The sequence below is a fragment of the Chrysochloris asiatica genome, unplaced genomic scaffold (genome assembly GCF_000296735.1).
Source record: "Chrysochloris asiatica unplaced genomic scaffold, ChrAsi1.0 scaffold00019, whole genome shotgun sequence".
Lineage (NCBI taxonomy): Eukaryota > Metazoa > Chordata > Mammalia > Afrosoricida > Chrysochloridae > Chrysochloris > Chrysochloris asiatica.
Genome location: NW_006408537.1, coordinates 8,478,358 through 8,497,286, shown reverse-complemented (window position 1 = coordinate 8,497,286; position 18,929 = coordinate 8,478,358). Strand labels below are relative to the sequence as shown.

The window sequence follows — 18,929 nt, the reverse complement described above, 5'->3', positions numbered from 1 at the left end:
GTAAAGATTTACAGCCTCGGAAACCCTGTACAGGGTTGCTATGAGTCGGAACCAACTCCACGGCACATAACCACCACCATAATAATGTTACTTGGAGTCCTGATGTGATGCTGCAGAATAATGCCCTGGATGGACTGCGAGGTCTGTTTTGAGTTACAAGGCCGGCGGTTCAAACACACCAATTGCTGCTAGGAAACCCTAATGTACGGTCGCTATAAGTCAGAACCAACTCGATGACACTTCACAACAACAATACTAAAGTGGTTTTGACATTACTAGAAAGGGCCAAGTTGGGAAAACAGACTCTTTCAGAGAGATGGTAACTATTTCTGTGACCATTTTTGTGACTACATGGAACTGTCCTGATGGTGGACAGTATGTAGTCTTTACTGACATTATCCTTACTGTTTGCCAACCATAACTTACTTGAAATACTTAAAAGAAATCTCCTAATACACATCAGAGTGGTAAATTTGTTTCTTCTGCGTGACGACTTTAAAAAAGAAGGGAGTGGAATAAAAGGCTTAATTTAATTATTACAACCAGTACTATCTGTCTGAAAATTCTTTATTGAAAACTTTAGCATATTAGGAAATCATACTTGTTACAAAGAGATTTAGAGGTAAAGATTAAAGAAACATAACTAGAAACACATTGCATTCAAGTCATTCTTAAATAATACAATTTACCATCTGCAGTTTAATTTAAACCTTTGTTATTCTTTCAGAGTTGATGAACTATGCCTAGCCAACAAAACCCATTTGTTGATTTTGCTTTCTTAATTGCTAAGAGGCTTTGCTGTTAAAGTTTATGAAAAGTGATCCACTTAATTACTTTATCTGCTGCATAAACCACCTGTTTTACTTTGGAGTATATAATGACTCCAACCTTTGTCAAGAGTGTTTTGTTCCTTTTACCTCTTGCTTTAGGTGTTTCGATCTCAAAGTGAAAGCGAGATCATACTCTACGTTTGTATCAACTGTCTAATCTTTTGTCCTTTGGCTATCAGTAAAGAACAGATCAAGGAAGTAACAAAGTATTTAATGTTTTATCCTCAAGTACCTTCTCCATTGCTGTAAAGACAGTGCCTGTGTACAGCACTTGCTCATAAAATATTTATTGTAATTATATTAGAGCAAGGTAATCCTGAGTTTAGGCTGGCTGTATCGAATATTCCATTTTAGACTGCTTGAAATGCTTAAATAAAATAAAATTGAATTTTGTTTTTGCTGATAAATCCTGAAATATTAGTTTTATTTAACCAGTTTGGGAGATTTCTGACCTGCTTTGCTCCGTGCATCCTCTGTACCGTGTGGAAATTATATTTAAAGGTGCTCTTTTTATTTTCATCCTCATAAAGGATTTGGGGAGGCAGTCCCATAGAGTCAAAGGAGCCAAGAGAAGAGTTGGCTACTACTTTTAACCTAACTTTATGAACTTGGGCATCTTGTATAACATATAACATCTCAAAGTCTTGACTTCCTTATTTGTAATAGATTATTTAACATGAGAAAATACTTTGAAAACAATAATTTATAATAGTTTTTTATCACAACAGGGCAGATCATCTTTGAATAGTTAAGGCATCTCCATTTCATTATAATAGTGGAGATTTTGCACTTACTCTAAAGTCAGTGGAATTATCCTAAAAAAAGACAAAAAATGTTTTTACCCTGTTTTACATTTAAAAATTAATAATGAAGAGATAAGTGGTCTTGTCAATGTTAGTTTTGTCTACTATGAAAAGTCCCTACCACAAAGTCTGACATAATATTAATGAATCTGAGTTAATTAAACAAAATGAGGTGTTTTTTTTAATACCACTTTTCAGATGCTTCCATATGTGAATCTGTGTACAATATAATTTTTTTTTTTTTTGGTTAGACATCAAAAGTACTTGGAATATGTTGTCCCTTTATATTGATGCAATTATTCATTCTTTTGCCTTTCTTGGCATTTAATGCTTTGTCTCAGCTTCTCCAAAGATTGTTAGATGACCGCAAATCTACTGTAGAGGTAATCAAACGAGAAGGAGAAAAAATCGCAACAACAGCAGAACCTGCAGATAAGGTGAAGATTTTGAAGCAACTCAGTCTCTTGGATAGTAGATGGGAGGCATTGCTTAATAAAGCGGAATCAAGGTAACTGAAATTCTTCCAGTTATAACGAAAGAGTAGCAATGACCTTAATACTGACTTTTGTTTTTTGATAGTACTTTTCGTTGAATTTTTTTTTTTTTCCCTGTAGTTCTATGTGAGCATAGCTGGCATGGGCTATGGTGATTCTCTCACATTCCTCTAATGGTCATGTGTTGCTGTTATCAGACATATTGCAATTCTCTGTCTGGGGAAGCCCATGTACCTCAGAGATGATAAGTTTGGGTGTTTATTACATGGTTTTTGCCTGCCTACCACAGAGTCCTGGTATGGCATTTTAGGATAAGCACTGAAGTGCTGACTGCAACATCGGCAGTGGTTCAAACCCACCAGTCACTCCTTGGAAACCCAATAAAGAGGCTATGAGTTGGAACCAACTCAATGGCACTCAACAACAACAGCTATGTATTAGGCACAGAACGACGCCTTGCATTATGGGGAGGTAACCAGAACAGTTCATCCTGCTTAGCTTAGGTTATAGTTTAGTAACACAACCATTGAAAAGTAATAAAAAATGTGATGAGTGTTTCATTATAAAAGTACAGTTGAGGTGGATGCATATAATAGGAAAAAATGACAGCTAAGCCATCTTCTACAAGAGTAGAAGTTAGCTAGGAAATGAGGCAGGTAGAAGGGTCCTCTAAAATTTATGAAGGGCAGGAAACCAAGAGAGAGGGCTCCAGTAGGTTTATGCTGGCAACATTATTTTTATTGCAAAATCTCGACCAACATTTTCACATTTTCTGTTTTGGCACCACATTGACCAGTGTGTCAAGTAGTAGCTATATTGAAGTTTAGCCATAAGTATTTGATTGGGTTGAAAATAGATGATCCACTGAACATAATGAGTGTGTACCATAAATCGCTGCCTTCTTTGGAACAGGTGTGGGGAAAAGAAGGATTTATATTATTTCGAATCGTAATAATTAGCTCTACTTTTAAAACTATACCATGAGGTGCTTCTGAGGAAGCGAAAAGTCTAGTGGTGTCCTATAATATGTGTTGACAAATCAATAATTATTCTGTGTATTGCCCTAGTACATATGCTGTGGTTACCTTGAAAGATGTTCTTAGTTGTTTGTTGTTGTTGTTTAAAAAAAATGTTGTTAAGTGCCGTCAAGTCAGTTCTGACCCATAGCGACCCTGTACAGGGTTTCCAAGGGTGTAAATCTTTATGGGAGTAGAAAGCCTCATCTTTCTTCCGCGGAGCGGCTGGTAGTTTTGTAAATGAATATCTAAATCTCTTTGCTTTGCTACTATAACTGATTTTCTTTTCCTAGAACATTTCTCACAGTGGTATTAATAGATGGTTGTAGGTCATATGATTTCCATGCAAATTTATTAGTCACCATTTGAATCAGAATAAATTATATGCATTCATGAAATAGTTATTTTCACTGATTTCTAGATGATTGAATATTTTAATTTAGAAAAAAGAACCATAGATAATGATGATCCAGAAGTAGAAAACAAAATCATTTTATTCTTTTTTTTCACAATCAAATGTATTTCAACTGAAAGTTTCTTGCTGTTTTTTTTTTTTAATTTATGCACATATATATAGAGTACATGATATTCTGGTATAGAAATTATATTCAATGGCTTGTGCCAATTTTCTATAATTCACTTTGTCCCCATAGAAAACGAATTTGTCAAATCATATGATTCTCTAAAAATTAAACGTAATGAGCAATTAAGACAAAAACAACTCTCAGTCCCAGTTGGAATGATGTACAGGATTTGGTAATGAATTTGTATACAGACCTGCAAAATCACTTTCCCTTGGAAGAAATGGAGGAAACCATGATTTTTATGAAAACATTTCAAATTTCATTAGAAGTAAATGTCCAAGATGTGTTTTCCTTTATTCATGATATTTTAATCCATGAAAGACTGTTAATTATTATTACTTTTAATATAATTCATATATTTATATATAAAGTCTTAGTGTGGCACTGTAGGCTAAGCATTGGACCACAAGATTGGTTTGAACCATGAGGTCGGTGGTTAAAACTTGACCCTATGCAGGGTCACTATGAATCGGAATCAACTTGATGTATTTAACAACATATTTATATATTTTTTTATAAAGTAGGAATCAAACTAATTAATTCTTCTGGAGGGAAAGGCTATATATAGTCTTTAGAACTTTGAATCCAATTGTAACCATGTAACCAAAGCAATCTCAATAACTGGTGCTCTGATTGAATCATATAAACACTTAAAACAGATCCTAGCACAGAGCGAGTCTTCAATAAATATTACCTATAACAACAACAATTGCTATCATTATTCTTGTTGTTATTATAACAATTTAGTTACTATTATCATTGTCATTATAAAGACTTTTATGAGATTTAGTTGATATTGATGTTCTCCTTCATTTTATTTAATATAAGAATTAATTTAATATGTCCTTTAAGTGTTACATAGTTTTAACCTTAGATGATTACGTGTCTACAAAGAATGTTTGGGAAAGGATGTATGAGTATGGACAAAGGTTTTTGTAGAATATTTCACACATTCTTCATCCCTAAATGACCTTTATCTTGGCACATTTACAGGAATCGTCAGTTGGAAGGTATCTCCGTGGTAGCCCAGCAATTTCATGAAACCTTAGAACCACTGAATGAATGGCTTACAACCATAGAGAAAAGGCTTTCGAATTGTGAACCCATAGGGACCCAAGCCTCTAAACTTGAGGAACAAATTGCACAGCACAAAGTAAGATACAAATCACACATAAGTAAGATTCAGCTTTCCATTTAATTTGTGGTTTTGTGACATAAATTTGAGTTATGTATTATTGTTATGCATCATTACAAGCTAAATTCATTTCATATGTCTCCTTTAGTTTCATTTATGTTTTTCATTTTTACTTGTCCTTTTTTTTTTTTTTTTAACTTTATTTAGGCCTTAGAAGATGACATCGTCCATCACAGTAAACATTTACACCAAGCTGTTAGCATTGGCCAATCCTTAAAGGTTTTGAGCTCCAGGGAGGATAAAGATATGGTACAGACTAAATTAGACTCTTCTCAAGTGTGGTACATTGAGATTCAAGAGAAAAGTCACAGCAGGTCTGAACTGCTCCAGCAGGCCTTATGTAATGCTAAGATTTTTGGGGAAGATGAAGTTGAACTGATGAACTGGCTGAATGAAGTGCATGACAAACTAAGCAAGCTGTCAGTCCAGGATTACAGCACAGAGGGGCTGTGCATGCAGCTGTCTGAACTCCGGGTATTTTCATTTATTTTATTTTGGTTTTTCATTTCCAACATCTCATTTTTTCATCTTCCTTATTTCTCTGTTATTTTATGTTCATTCTGATTTAGATGAGTCTGTTTGTCCAAGAAGACTTTGACTGCATATATAGATTATTAGTGAAATCACTTTTAAAGGAGATTTAATTTCTTCAATTAGTTGGATTTCTCACTTTTCATTTTGTTTTATTGTTCTATACAAAGTCCATAATTAAGCAGTCATCCAATATCTCCATTACAACCTGTTTTCATAGACTCCTAAGTATGTTCTGAAAAGGAGAGTGTTGTGAATTATGGTAGATAAACATAGTGTGTGGTCACAGTGCTGAACAGAAGAGGAAGATAAATAGAGAATAATAATGAATATTTGAAAATGTGAGGTGTTTGCTTACATTGATCTCTATGGAACCTAATTGAAGTTTTCTAAAATAAAATGATGCTGATGCTAATGTTAATCTAAATTTTAACCCACCACATAAAAATGGTACTGTGTTTTTAGGTTCTGCAAGAGGACATCCTACTCAGGAAACAAAATGTAGATCAGGCATTATTAAATGGTTTAGAACTACTTAAACAGACAACAGGTAAGCTATCTTTTGAGTCAAACAATCATTTGGTCAGCAGTCTGCTTTGCTTTCAAAATGTTTTAGGGATGAGGGAGGAAAAAAGTATAATTTTCGGGCTAGTACAAGACTTCATTCTGGAGAATGCTTTCAAGACAAATCAAGGGGAGTTTAAGAATATGGTCTCACTTCTTTCTCATGATCTCACTTGGACTCTTAATGGAAATTTGTGTATTACTCATAACATAAGGCACTTTGGCACAGGAGATGGTCTGAGAAGCCCATGAGGGAGTTACATTAGTTTTCCACTTGTTGAGGGCAATTGTTCAAGATGAGCACATAGGCTACAGACATGTCTTTTTTTTTTTTTTTTTTTAGGTAGATTGCATTGTAGGGATACAAACTGCGGGTATAGCATACTTCAGTTCTCTCTGTTTGAACTTACTAAGAAAACAAATATTTGGCCTAATATCTGTATGAGGAAATCTTAGAACAACTGTTTGTTACTAATTTGGTTTAGTGATTATTTGAGCCCTAGCAAAACTTACCAAACCTGTGCCCAGTGTAGCATGTTTGTTGTGTGGTGGGATAAGTATCATGCATCATGAATTAGAGAAAGAATCAAGTAATAGAGCTTTGATCTAGGAATCCAAAACCGATAACATGATTTCTGTGTGTGTCTGAAAATGAGATTAGTGCAAGTGAAGATAGACTAGAACAATGCAGATGAGTTTATTTTTAGCATCTGTCTGTACACATATGTGCATATCTGAGAAGGCTTTGAAAAGTTTGTGGAAAAACTTCATTATCTTTCAATTCCATTTTCCCATGAAGTTTTTGAAGGCTCATCATATACAACACATAATACACACACAGAGAAACATGAACATTTAACAAATATAAACTCACTGAATCTTTATAAAAACCTATCATTATTGTTATAATGATGATAATGTTATCTGTATGTTTTTGTGCATATACGTGTGCATAGATCTCGATGTAGTATTTATATCCCTATGTAAAAATTCCCGTGTAAAGAATCAGAGAGGTTCAGTAGGTTATCCAAAGGGGAAATCAGCTTTTAAGCCACAAAGCCAATATTTGAACCCAGGAAAATTTTAACCCCTAAACTTTGAACACTGGAAGCACTATACAGATAGATGCAAAGGTACTGATTCCCACGTGACTAAAGATTTCCATTGTGAGAGACAGAAGTCTTGCCATCTTGATTCTAAGGAGCATTCTGGTGATACTTCTTCCAACACAGATTTGTTTGTTCTTCGGACAGTCTATTGTACTTTCAGGATTCTTCTCCAACACTGTAATTCAAATGCCTCAATTATCCTACAGTGTTTGTTATTTATTGTCCAACTTTCACATGCATATGAGGCAATTGAAAATACCTTTGGCTTGTATCAGTTGCACCTTAGTCCTCAAACTGACATCTTTGATCTTGAACATTTTAAAGAGGTCTTGTGCAGCAAATTTGCCTAATGCAAATTTGATTTCTTGAGTGCTGCTTCCATGAGTGTGTTGATGGTTGATCAGAGCAAAGTGAAATATTTGACAACTTCAGTCTTTTCTCCATTTATCATGATGTGATTTATTGGTCCAGTAGTGAGGATTTTTATTTTCTTTATATATTGAGGTGCAACCCACACTGAAGACTGTGGTCTTTGATCATCATCAGTAAGTATTTTAAGTCCTCTTCACTTTCAGCAAAGAATAGAACCTAGAAAATGACTTCTCTTAGGTCAGAACTCTTTTTTTTTTTATTTTTCTCTCCAGAAAGTTTCATCGATGTCCAATATTGTCTAAAGAGAATCCGCCCCCCTTTTCTTCTTCTTCTTTTTTTTTTATGAGAAATAACATACCTTTGAAATTTTAGGCGATGAAGTTTTAATAATTCAAGATAAATTGGAAGTCATTAAAGCAAGATACAAAGACATTACCAAATTGAGCACTGGTGTAGCCAAGACTCTGGAGCAGGCGCTGCAGCTAGCAAGGCGGCTGCACTCCACACATGAAGAGCTCCATACATGGCTGGACCAAGTGGAGGTGGAATTACTTTCATTTGAGACTCAGGTTCTGAAGGGAGAAGCAGTAACCCAAGCACAGGCAAGACAAAAAGTATGTTCTGATTGATGCATTTTGAATCTGTTGTTTATCACCTAGGGAGTGTTATTCACATAGGAATTGAATGATCCTTGTGTCCTGTCATTACTAATGACTGAAGGATGACTTGGAGAGCAGTGACCCTAACAGAAATTGGCAGTCGATCAATTGTTTAAGCTTTTAGGAGCTCAGAGATGAGAATAGTTTATTCAAATGATGAAAAGAGAAAAGCAACTAGGAAAATGATTATTTCAAAGATAACATGTAATTTGGTTGGAATAGCAATATTCGTTTCTAAGGTACAAGTGTAGTATAAAGTAGATTTTCTAATTATATCACAAAAATAGTAAACTGCCAAGCTAACGTTTCTTCTTTTCAGAGATACCAGTTTGTTTTTATCATCCCTGAAGTATGATCTGTGGATGGAAGGGAGACAGAATTGATAAAACTTAGGAGGATTAAACTGGAGTAGTTTAAAAGCCAAGTATATCCTCATTTTGAGGATCACTTAATTCTGACTTTGACTTACCTTGTCTCCCCATCTTTGTTACCTAATCACCAGAAGGCAAGGAATAATACATGTTAACTTGCTTGGTTTTGTTTTGCAAATATGCAGTGTTTATATTAATTGTCAGAGATAAATACTTGCCCTGGTAACACATGACTAAATATAAATTGTTCTTTGGTGTTTCTCAGAAAACACTTTTTCAAATCAACAAAAAAGTTTCTGTGACTTAACTGAAACTTATGGTGCCGGTACATCACAATATTGGCATATATATATATAGATATAGATATAGATATATCTATATATATATATATCCCCAAGAACAATTAGACAGAATGCCTATTCTACCTCTTAAGTGTTTACCAAATATGTGTATGTGTTATGTTTTCAGGAACTGAAGAAGGAAGCTAAGAACAACAAAGCCTTACTCGACTCCCTTAATGAAGCAAGCAGTGCTTTACTAGAACTGGTACCATGGAGGGCCAGGGAAGGACTGGAAAAAATGGTGGTTGAGGACAATGACCGCTACCGGTTAGTGAACGACACCATCACTCAGAAGGTGGAGGAGATTGATGCTGCCATTCTGAGATCCCAGCAGGTAGGGAAAAGTGAGTTAGTGTCTAGGCAATGTGTTTTCTGAAACTGTGCCCAGAGCCTTTATCTGAACAAAGGTATCTGTTAACAGTATTTCAAATAATTTTTTATGCTTCTACAGTGAAAGGGTGAACTGGAAAAGGATTTGACTGGGTTTCTTCTACATCTGAGTGTCAGGGCACAGTTTATCTGAACATTTTTAGCAGATGTCTGCCTCATTGTTTTGAAAATCTGTCCTTAACCAGATCAGAAACTGGGGAGATCAAACCTGTTTTCTAAACAAAGTGCTTTCTGTCTGCATACATTTGTATTGCTAACATTAACTTTATGTATTGCCTTTCCCTGAGTCTAATCTGAATGTGGGTAAATATTTTGAGTTATAATCTAAGTAAATATTAACTATACAATTACGTGCAGTTGTGGCAATGAATTGATGTGGTGGCACTGTAGGGTAAGCACTGGATTGCTAGCCACAGGGTCGGCAATTCAAACTCCTTAGAAACCCTATACAGCTGTGAGCTGGAATTAACTTGATGGCACATAACAACAACAACAATGTGACAGAGAACGATTAGGTTCTTTCTTAAAAGGAAACACTTTTGTTAATAAAAGTGGAATTTTTGCCAAAGATGACTGAAGGGGAAAAATGATAGTTTCTTACTGATTCTGGGACTCATACTCTTACAATGTTCCAGAAAGTTTTTGAGGCCCCCATCTCTAAGATACAGTTCTTCAGAAAATTTTGAGCAATAAGTATGGTCCTAGAAATAGAAGTTTATAATACATGTTCTGATTTACTTTTGTTGCAATTTCAGTAGATATTTATATTATGTCACCAGATTCTTATTACAAACTTTCTGTGTGGGGGTCAGTGTGATGTTGCAGTGTATTTTAGAGCAGAGCTTGGGAATGTACACGACCAGTCTTTGACTAGTATAAGCCAGAAGCAACAAACACAAATCCAACTCATTTTGTAGGGGCGTCCCAAATCAATCTTCTAATGTTGTTTGTGCCTTACCAGTATAATGTATGTAATTTTAAAGCATAGTGTTCCACTCCTCATTTGAGTGCTATTTTCAGGAATCATGAAAGCTGATGAAGTACAGTGATAGTAACAGCTCTGCCGAAGAAGTTTTTGCGAGGAAAGTCATTCATGCCTTAGGAATGTATTTATTTGACTCTGTTTAGAGTATACCTCATTATTATGGAGAAATGAATGTGTTTATTTGTGAAGTTTATTAAACTACTTGAAAATACTGAGCTATTTTTTCCCTTAAATTTATTTGAACATTTTAGAATTGGCACTGAAAACTTCCCTAAATAGCAAGACAAATATTCTGTACTTTGGAGTTTAAGATTTTCTTGAGAAGGTGCCTGTTTTTGGTTAGTTTAGTGAAATAATAATAAGGCACCATCACAGGTTGAACTTGTCAACAAGTAAGAGTGTGTACTTTGTTAAAATAAAAGCATAGAGATTTATTGAAAGTTATATACAGTTCAAATCAGTTCACGGAGTGAAATCAAACACTCCATAATGGATTAACAGAGGCATATAAGGAGCTCTGATAGCATAGTGGTTACGAATCAGGCTGTGAACCTCACGGTCAGCGGTTCGAAACTACCAGCTGTTCTGCAGGAGAAAGATGAGACTTTCTGCTCCCGTAAAGATTTATGGCCTCGGAAACCCTGTACGGGGTCACTGTGAGTTGGAACCGACTCCACGGCACATGACAACAACAGCATTTATGAGTTAAAGTCAAGAACTAAAGGTACAACAGTGGAGTCCTGGGGTAGTACTCTAGGATAAATATTGATTGTTAACCTAAGGAGCTCTGGTGACGTAGTGGTTATGAATCAGGCTACGAACCTTAAGGTCAGCAGTTCGAACCTACCAGCTGTTCTGCGGGAGAAAGATGAGGCTTTCTGCTCCCGTAAAGATTTACAGCCTCGGAAACCCTATACAGGGTCGCTGTGGGTCAGAACAGACTCAACGGCACTTAACAACAATAACCTAACCTCCCCCCCCCCAGCTGCTAATTGGAAACCCTCATCAGGGATGAGTCAGATCTGACTCGATGGCGCTTAACAACAACAGAATCAGGATAACTCAAAGCAGGGGCTTTATTTATAGTGTGTACTTAGAAGTAGGAATGTGAGCTGTTTGGGTGCTTAGTTTAAATATAGAGTACTGGTGTGGAACTGTAGGATAAACACTGGACTGCTAACCTCTAGGTCCATGGTTCAAAACCACCCCCACCTGCTCCTGGGAAACCCTATACAGGTTGGCTATGAGTTAAAACCAATGAGTTAAAACCAATTTAACATCACTTAACAAAAACAACAGCAGCGTAAATGTGTATAAAGGGGTTTTTACACAGAGTGGCCATAAGTCATTTCCTGAGGGCTGCTGAGAGAATTTCTGATAAGGGTCTTGTATCAAGAATCAACCTTAAGAATCTTTAGTTTTAAAAGGAGAAAAATGTTTCCTTTGTTATGTACTTAAGCTTGTCTAAGGGTTTGAGGATTGAAAAAGAAACAAACAAAAACTCAGATGGAGTCGTGGCTCAGGCTTGGGTCGATCATTCTGATACAGCTCAAGCACCTCAATTTTGGAACTCTCACATAACGCCATACTTGTTAGGAAACTCTGATCTGTGCCACAGTCATTCACTGTATCCTACTTCCAGTTAAGGTTTTATGAATGTTTTCCAAAGTATAAAAAAAGTAACTATGTCATTGTAAATGTAAATGTTGAACCAAACATATAAGCTTCCTAAACTCAGCAAAACTTTTTTTTTTGTTCCTGATAAAACTACTTCTTGTAACAATTTTTGAGAATTTCTTAAAAACATATAGAAGGCTCATGGAAAGAAAATAGGTTTGGTCTTAAGATGATTAGCTTCTGTTTACTCAATAAAAAGAAAATGTTTATTTAAATAAAATGATGCAGAAAATCATCTTTGGATATTATTCACTTTTTGTACTGTTTTATGTTGCATACATAAGTTATTCTATGTTTTATTATCAATCTTTTCCATCTGAAATATGTGTGGGATCTGACCTCAGTCTACCTTTCAGACACAAATGTAGTCACATACAATTTGTTTTATCTCTCAGTGCCCCACTGAGACATCTCTCAATACCATCTTTCCCCAACTTCCCACTCCCCTCCATAGCACACAAGCGACATAAGGGTATGTGCCTTGAGCATAATTTAGTAATGTTTAAATTTATAGATTTAATGCTTTGTGTTGGAATAACTCTTTGCTGTTAAGTGCAGTCAGTGCTGACTCATAGCTACCCTGTGTAGGGTTTCCAAGGAGTGGCTGGTGGGTTGAAAGCACTGACACTAAAGGTAGCAATACAGTGCTTATCGTACAGCACCACACTTGGCTAAATTAAACTAAATTTTAAATAGCTAGACATTCTGTTTTCCAAATAGATTTCTCTCATAATACTTTGCATTTTACCCTGTGTCACGGTGCCTTAAGGAGCTCTGTTGGTGCTTTGGGTTTGGCATTGGATTGCTTAGCATAGTATCTGCAGCTCAAACCTACCAATCACCCTGTGAGAGAAAGATGAGGCTTATACTCCTGTAATGCTTTACAGTTTCAAAAACCTCATACTCTAAGGTCTGTATGTGTCTGATGGCAGTGGTTGGCTGGTTGATTGTTATTTAATGGTTTATACATTGGTGTGGAACTGTAGGATAAGCACTTGAACATAAGGTCTGTTTGAACCACAAGGTCAGTGGTTCAAACTCACCAGAAGCTCCTCAGACACTCTGTGGCCAGAACCGATGTGACAGCACTTAATAACAACAACATATGCATAGGTCTATCTCCTTTAGGTTTGAACATCCCTGAAAACTGTTCTTTGAAATTCAGCAAATGCATAGGGCCTTCGTGAACTATGAGGCCACTGTCTCAGAGGTATATTGACTCCCAACCATCAAAATAAAAAAGGATATCCAGAAAAATTAAAACTTGAAGAGAAAGAAACATGCAGATGTCTTCTAGTTAGCATGTTTATCCTATGTAAAGTTTTGGGTTTTTTTTAATTTCTAATTTGACACGGTTAGATTTTCATGCTAATCCTATAAATATAGGATTAGCATGAAAATCTAACCGTGTCAAATTAGAAATTCTCAGTAACAGTTTCTAAAGGATATACCATTGAATTTTGAATTCATTGGGACAAGGGCCCTATGTAAATTTGAATAACAGTATTTATTTTGGGGGTAAATCATTGAAAAGCCTCAGGTATGGACAATTGAATGAGGACTATAAACATGTGGTATTACTACCCAACATACCCCAAATCTGACTCTATTGATTGGCAGATGTTGCTATTCTAAAGATAATATTCTTTTTAAACAATAGGGCCTACTCATTACTATTAGGATAAAAACCGAGTGAGACAAGGCTCTAATACTGATGGTGAGTTAAGGAATAAAAATTAAAAAAATCAGAAACAGCCTTTTCACATTCTATGCCATTATCTGAGTTAGAAACGACATATTCTGCATTTTAAACCTATACCACCACCACCACCACCACCACCGAAAAACAACAAATTGAATTGATTGCCACTCGTAGCAGTCCTGTATAGGGTTTCCAAGGCTGTAAGTAAATCTTTATGCAATAAGACAGACTTATTTTTCTCTTGTGGAGCAGCTGGTTGGTTTGAACTACCAACCTTATGGTTAGCAGTCCAATTGTTAAACTTACGGAGAGTAGCAGATTTTTGTTGTTTTCTTTCTTTAATTGCAAATTGAACCTCAGGAGCCATGTGGAAATGTAACAAGGCATTTCTGCTTAGAAAACCTATAGACTTGTAGGTGGATATCAGACCACCGTGATTGGTTGTTTAAACCTCAGCAGTTAATTGTCCCTTGCCTCTTGTAAAATGTACAGCTGTCAGAAGTTGCTAAAATGCATTGTAACCTACTGATTTGGGGAATTCCAGGTGCTCTCTGCAAGTGTTAATTGCTTGACTTACTTAAGTGGGCCCCATAATAACCTGATATAAAGGGCCAAGGGTTTGTGGTTTGGGGTGCAATTAAAATTAAGAGCTCATTGGATCATTTGACATCAGCCTTGGAGAAAAATAACACCTGTTTACTTCTTAAAGAGCCAGAAGGAAACATATCCTAGGGAAGTGAGATTTGTTTAGCAACGCCAGGTGTTTAGGGTAGGAAAATGTGGGTTATGTTATGAATGATGAGAAGCAAAATGGAAGGAAATGCTAATCAAAATAAAGTGATAAGATCCTTAGCCAGGGGAAAGGGAGTAAAAGGATGTCCTTGAGGTTAAGATTTGTTTGCTTATCACTGTGGCTATCTTAAACTTCTATTTCTGCTGGAGGAACCTTCTGGATCAGAGTGAAAGCAATGGTCAGAGACTAGAGAAAAGTTTAAATATTATATTAAAATGAGCCACGTGAATATCTGTAATTTATGAAACCCAAGCCCTGTACAATCACAGGCAAGGACATGGATTAAGAGTAGTGCAGGCTCTGAGGTCAGGCAGCCTTGGTTCCAATATCAGGTTCAGTTTTTACTAGCTGGGTTGTTACTGTTGTTAAGTGCCATGGTGTCGAGTCTGTTTTTACTCATAGCGACCCTGTATAGGGTTTCTGAGGAACAGTTAGAAAGATTGAACTGCCGGCATTGCGGTTCACACTGACCTTGTAGACGAGTGCATTGACCCACAGCGCTACACCATGTAAATAAATCAGTTTACTTTCTCTCTGCCTCAGTTTCCTTGACTGTAAGTGAAGTCAGACAGAATGCTTACATTATGCAGTTATTGTGGAATTAAAGAAGATATTCTATGCTACGTACTTAGAATAACAAGTTCACTAAGATAGTGGCCAGTATTGACTTAAGTGTGTTTTCTTCAGGCATATAGAGATTGTTGTTAAGTGCCATTGAGTCAGTTCCAACTCATAGCGACCCTGTATATGGTTTCTGAGGAGAAGCTGATGAGTTGGAATATAGAGATAGCCACTTAAAATTCGGTTCACTGATTTTTAGGGCATTTGTGACATTCTTGTTTTGTTAGTTGTGGTTGAGTCTCTAATAGAAATTATAGTCATTAAAGTTGTTGTTTAGAATCCACTGATACTACTTAGAAACCAGTTCCTTAATTGAAGATATGAATGTTTGGATTAACTATAGTTTATTTGAACTAAATTTTTACTATTTATATGACCAGTAAACTATTAAACTTTTGTCTAGTTGCATGGTTAACTATGCTGTTCACATGCAAATGAGCCCTTTTTCAAGGTCCATTAGAATTACATTTGCTAGCAACTCATTTGGTTGAGTCATAAACCTATAATGCCTTGGTTTATTACAAATAACTTAATGCAGACCCAGTGCCTATTCCATTTGTTGCTTAACAATAAATATTTGATGGTTTAATTCCTCAAAAGGCAGTAGGTAAATTTCTGCTTAATGTCTTGCTTTCTTTTATCAAAGAAAATATTTGCCGTGGTTAGAGAAACAGTGTTTGAGTTTCAGCTTTCTGTTTGCACAACTTTGATGATACCATTGTGCGGTCTTTTAGGTTGGGCAATTTTCTTTAAAGAGTGGGGAGACGGTATTAAACTACTGTTAACACTATCAGCCTTTCTTTTGTTTGTTAGAACTGTAATATAAATACTAAAAATAACCTGAGCACAAACAAGAGGGTGTTGTTGTTGTGTGCTATTGAATCAGTCCCAACTCATAGCAACCCTGTATAGGTTTCTGAGAGTGGCTGGTGCGTTTGAACTACCTACCTTGAAGTTAGTAGTCCAGTATTTATCCTACAGTGCCTACAAGGTCTCAAACAAGAGTTGTTGTTAAGTGCCATCGAGTTGGTTCCAGCTCATGGTGACCCTGTATTGGACTTCTGGTGTGGCATTGTAGGATCAGGATTGGACTGTGAACCACAGGATTGGCAATTCATACCTACCAATACCCTATACATGGTCGCTATGAGTTTGAACCAACTCGACAGCACTTAATAACAACAATAAAATAGGGTTTCTAAGGAGCAGCTAGCTGATGGGTGTGAAGCAGTCCAGTTTGAAGTAGTCCTACAGCACCACACCAGGACACAAACAAGAAGGTTGTTGTTGTTGTAAAGTGCAATCAAGTTGAGTCCATTCTGACTCATATCAACCCTGTATATGGTTTACAGGGAGCAACTAGTGAGTGTGAACCGCTGACCTTATGGTTCAAACCGACCTTGCACTCCGTTGCTTATCCTATAGTGCCATACCAGGATTCCATTTCAGAGACTAGTAGAAGAAAAATATTCATTGTTCTTGATTTTACTCAGGTATCCTGCAGTATTTACACTCAGGTGGAAAGGTCTGGCCTATTTTTCTGTCTTAAAGTGTACATGAATCCACCTAATCAGGTTCTGCCTGCAGCTTCATTGTATGTACCGTGATGCGTAGAACACCAGCCACTTTGTTTTCTTGAAGATTTCTTTCTCTACACTGAAGTTTCTGAATTCACCGGTGAAGTTTTTGTCTATTTCATATTGATCTATTATTATTATTGCTAATGAGTAGTTCCGTTTGAAGCTAAATAGCAAGCATCATAAAAAATAATGAGCTAGCCTAAGATAGACTGTTTCAAATGGTTTATCAAGATTACTTCTGAAGTCCACATTATTCTGGTTCGTTCCAATCATAGGAAAATTAGTAAACCAGTCAAGAATATTTATTTACATTACCATGTGCAAACCTTAGTGTAGGCTCTTTGCTAGGTATTTTTTTAAAAAAAACTTGTCTTCACTATAAAATAATATATAATGTTATGAGAAATATAAGCATAGTGAATAATTCTGCTTGAATATGTAAATGCACACAATCATTTTGGTGGTAGTGTGGTGGTTATGTTTCGTGGAGTCAATTCCGACTCCTAGCCTCCCTTTATAGGTTGTCTGAGGCTGTGAATCTCTACGGGAACAAAAAGCCTCATCTTTCTCCCACAGACCTGCCAGTAGTTTTGAACTTCTGACCGTGAGATTAACAGTCTGATTTGTAACCACAATGCTACCAGAGCTCCTTTTTAGAATCATTTTAGAAGTGCTAAATTGGAGCCAATCCACTCTAATGGTCAAAGGGCTGATTTTCTGTCTAGAACAACTTGAGTATGTCAGTGTTCCTCCGAAAAGTGTGGCATTCAAAGGAGAGTTCAGTGTGACAGATGTGTTCTAAACACAGATTACATTGGAACTACAGCTCAGACACTGTCTGACTTTGCATTGTTTTCTGTTAGATAGGGGTTTATATTCAGATTTGGGGCAAGAAGAGTGTGTTGGAAATGCTGTGTAAAGCCCTGTTTCTCAGTTCTTTCCTTATACAATTGAGTTTTTAAAGTGATGTATGTTTTTAACCCCGCTGTGGGTTAATGCTCCAGACTGCAAAGCCGTTTGAACTTCAAGGTTGGCGGTTCAAGCTCACTAGATGCTCCTTGGAAACCATATACAGGGTCGCTATGGGTCGGAATTGACTCGACGGCACTTCACAACAACAACATATTTCTAAGGGATTCCTGGTGTGGTACTGTGGGTTAATGCACTGAACTGCAAAGTTGGCTTGAGCCACAAGGTTGGTGGTTCCAACTCACCAACTGCTCCTTGGAAACCATATACAGGGTTGCTATGGGTCAGAACTGACTCAATGGGACTTAACAACAAGAACATATTTCTAAGGGGAGTCCTGATGTGATACTGTAGGATAACCTGACAGTCGAAACCCTGTATAGGGTCATTGTCAGTTAAAACTGACTCAATGGCATACTTAGTATTTCTAAGGAGCCCTGATATTGTAGTGATTATGCATTGGGCTGAAGTCCTGGTGTGGCACTGTAGATTAATGCACCAGGCTGCAAAGCCGTTTGAACTGCAAGGTTGGTGGTTCAAGCTCACCAGCTGCTCCTTGGAAGCCCTATACAGGGTCGCTGTGGGTCTGAATGGACTCAACAGCACTTCACAACAACACAACAACAATGTGTTGGGCTGCTAACTGCAAGGTCAGCAGTGTGAATATATCAGCTGCTCTGCAGTAGAAGGATGAAGTTTTCTGCTTCCATAAAGATTTACTGCAGAAACTTTATACAGGGGCCCTATGAGTCGGACTCGATGGCATATCAGCACTGCCACTGTTATGTATCTGGCCTGGGCCTAGTATTTAGATCATACTTTTTTTAAAAATAGAAACTTTTTTTCTACCTGAACTATTGACTAAAGAAAATGGACCTACAAGTAGTTGAGATATTTATTTATTCACTCATCCATTTATTAATTATTTGATGAAGATGAAAATAATTAAGTTCATTATACAGGGAAAAATTTAGATAATGATATCATCTTGTATTATTTTCACTTTGCCAATTTGTTTTTTATTTTTCAAATTGTAACCATAGCAATACTTTTAATCAGTGTTGTTCACGTGTGTGCCAGCTTATTGCTAACAGGCTATTTCCGTTTAACTAAAGTCCACATGTAAAACTGAAAATTATTTAAAAATAAAATATAACTTCTGTTAATGAGGGTGTTTTTCAGAACTGCTTGTGAAAGTATAAATTAGCACGACCTGTCTGAAGGACAATTTGGCAATATACTCATACCTAAAAGAGAAAATGCAAATAGGAACCTACAGTGAAAAGTAACCTGCACAATGTTGTTTTTATCTAAATTTTTGTTTTAAGATAATTATAAATGCA

At 36.4% G+C, this 18,929-nt stretch overlaps 1 protein-coding gene across 4 annotated transcripts in view; it reads left to right on the top strand.

The window, feature by feature from the left end:
- The window catches only part of DST (dystonin), a 626,281-nt gene that overhangs the window by 524,830 nt on the left and 82,522 nt on the right, over positions 1–18,929 (top strand). For all 4 annotated transcript variants that reach the window (XM_006835734.1, XM_006835735.1, XM_006835736.1 and 1 more), the window contains 6 exons: positions 1,975–2,141; positions 4,721–4,880; positions 5,070–5,396; positions 5,919–6,003; positions 7,871–8,112; positions 8,997–9,203. In XM_006835734.1, the coding sequence (XP_006835797.1) occupies positions 1,975–2,141; positions 4,721–4,880; positions 5,070–5,396; positions 5,919–6,003; positions 7,871–8,112; positions 8,997–9,203 (1,188 nt within the window). The remainder of the gene's footprint in view (positions 1–1,974; positions 2,142–4,720; positions 4,881–5,069; positions 5,397–5,918; positions 6,004–7,870; positions 8,113–8,996; positions 9,204–18,929) is intronic.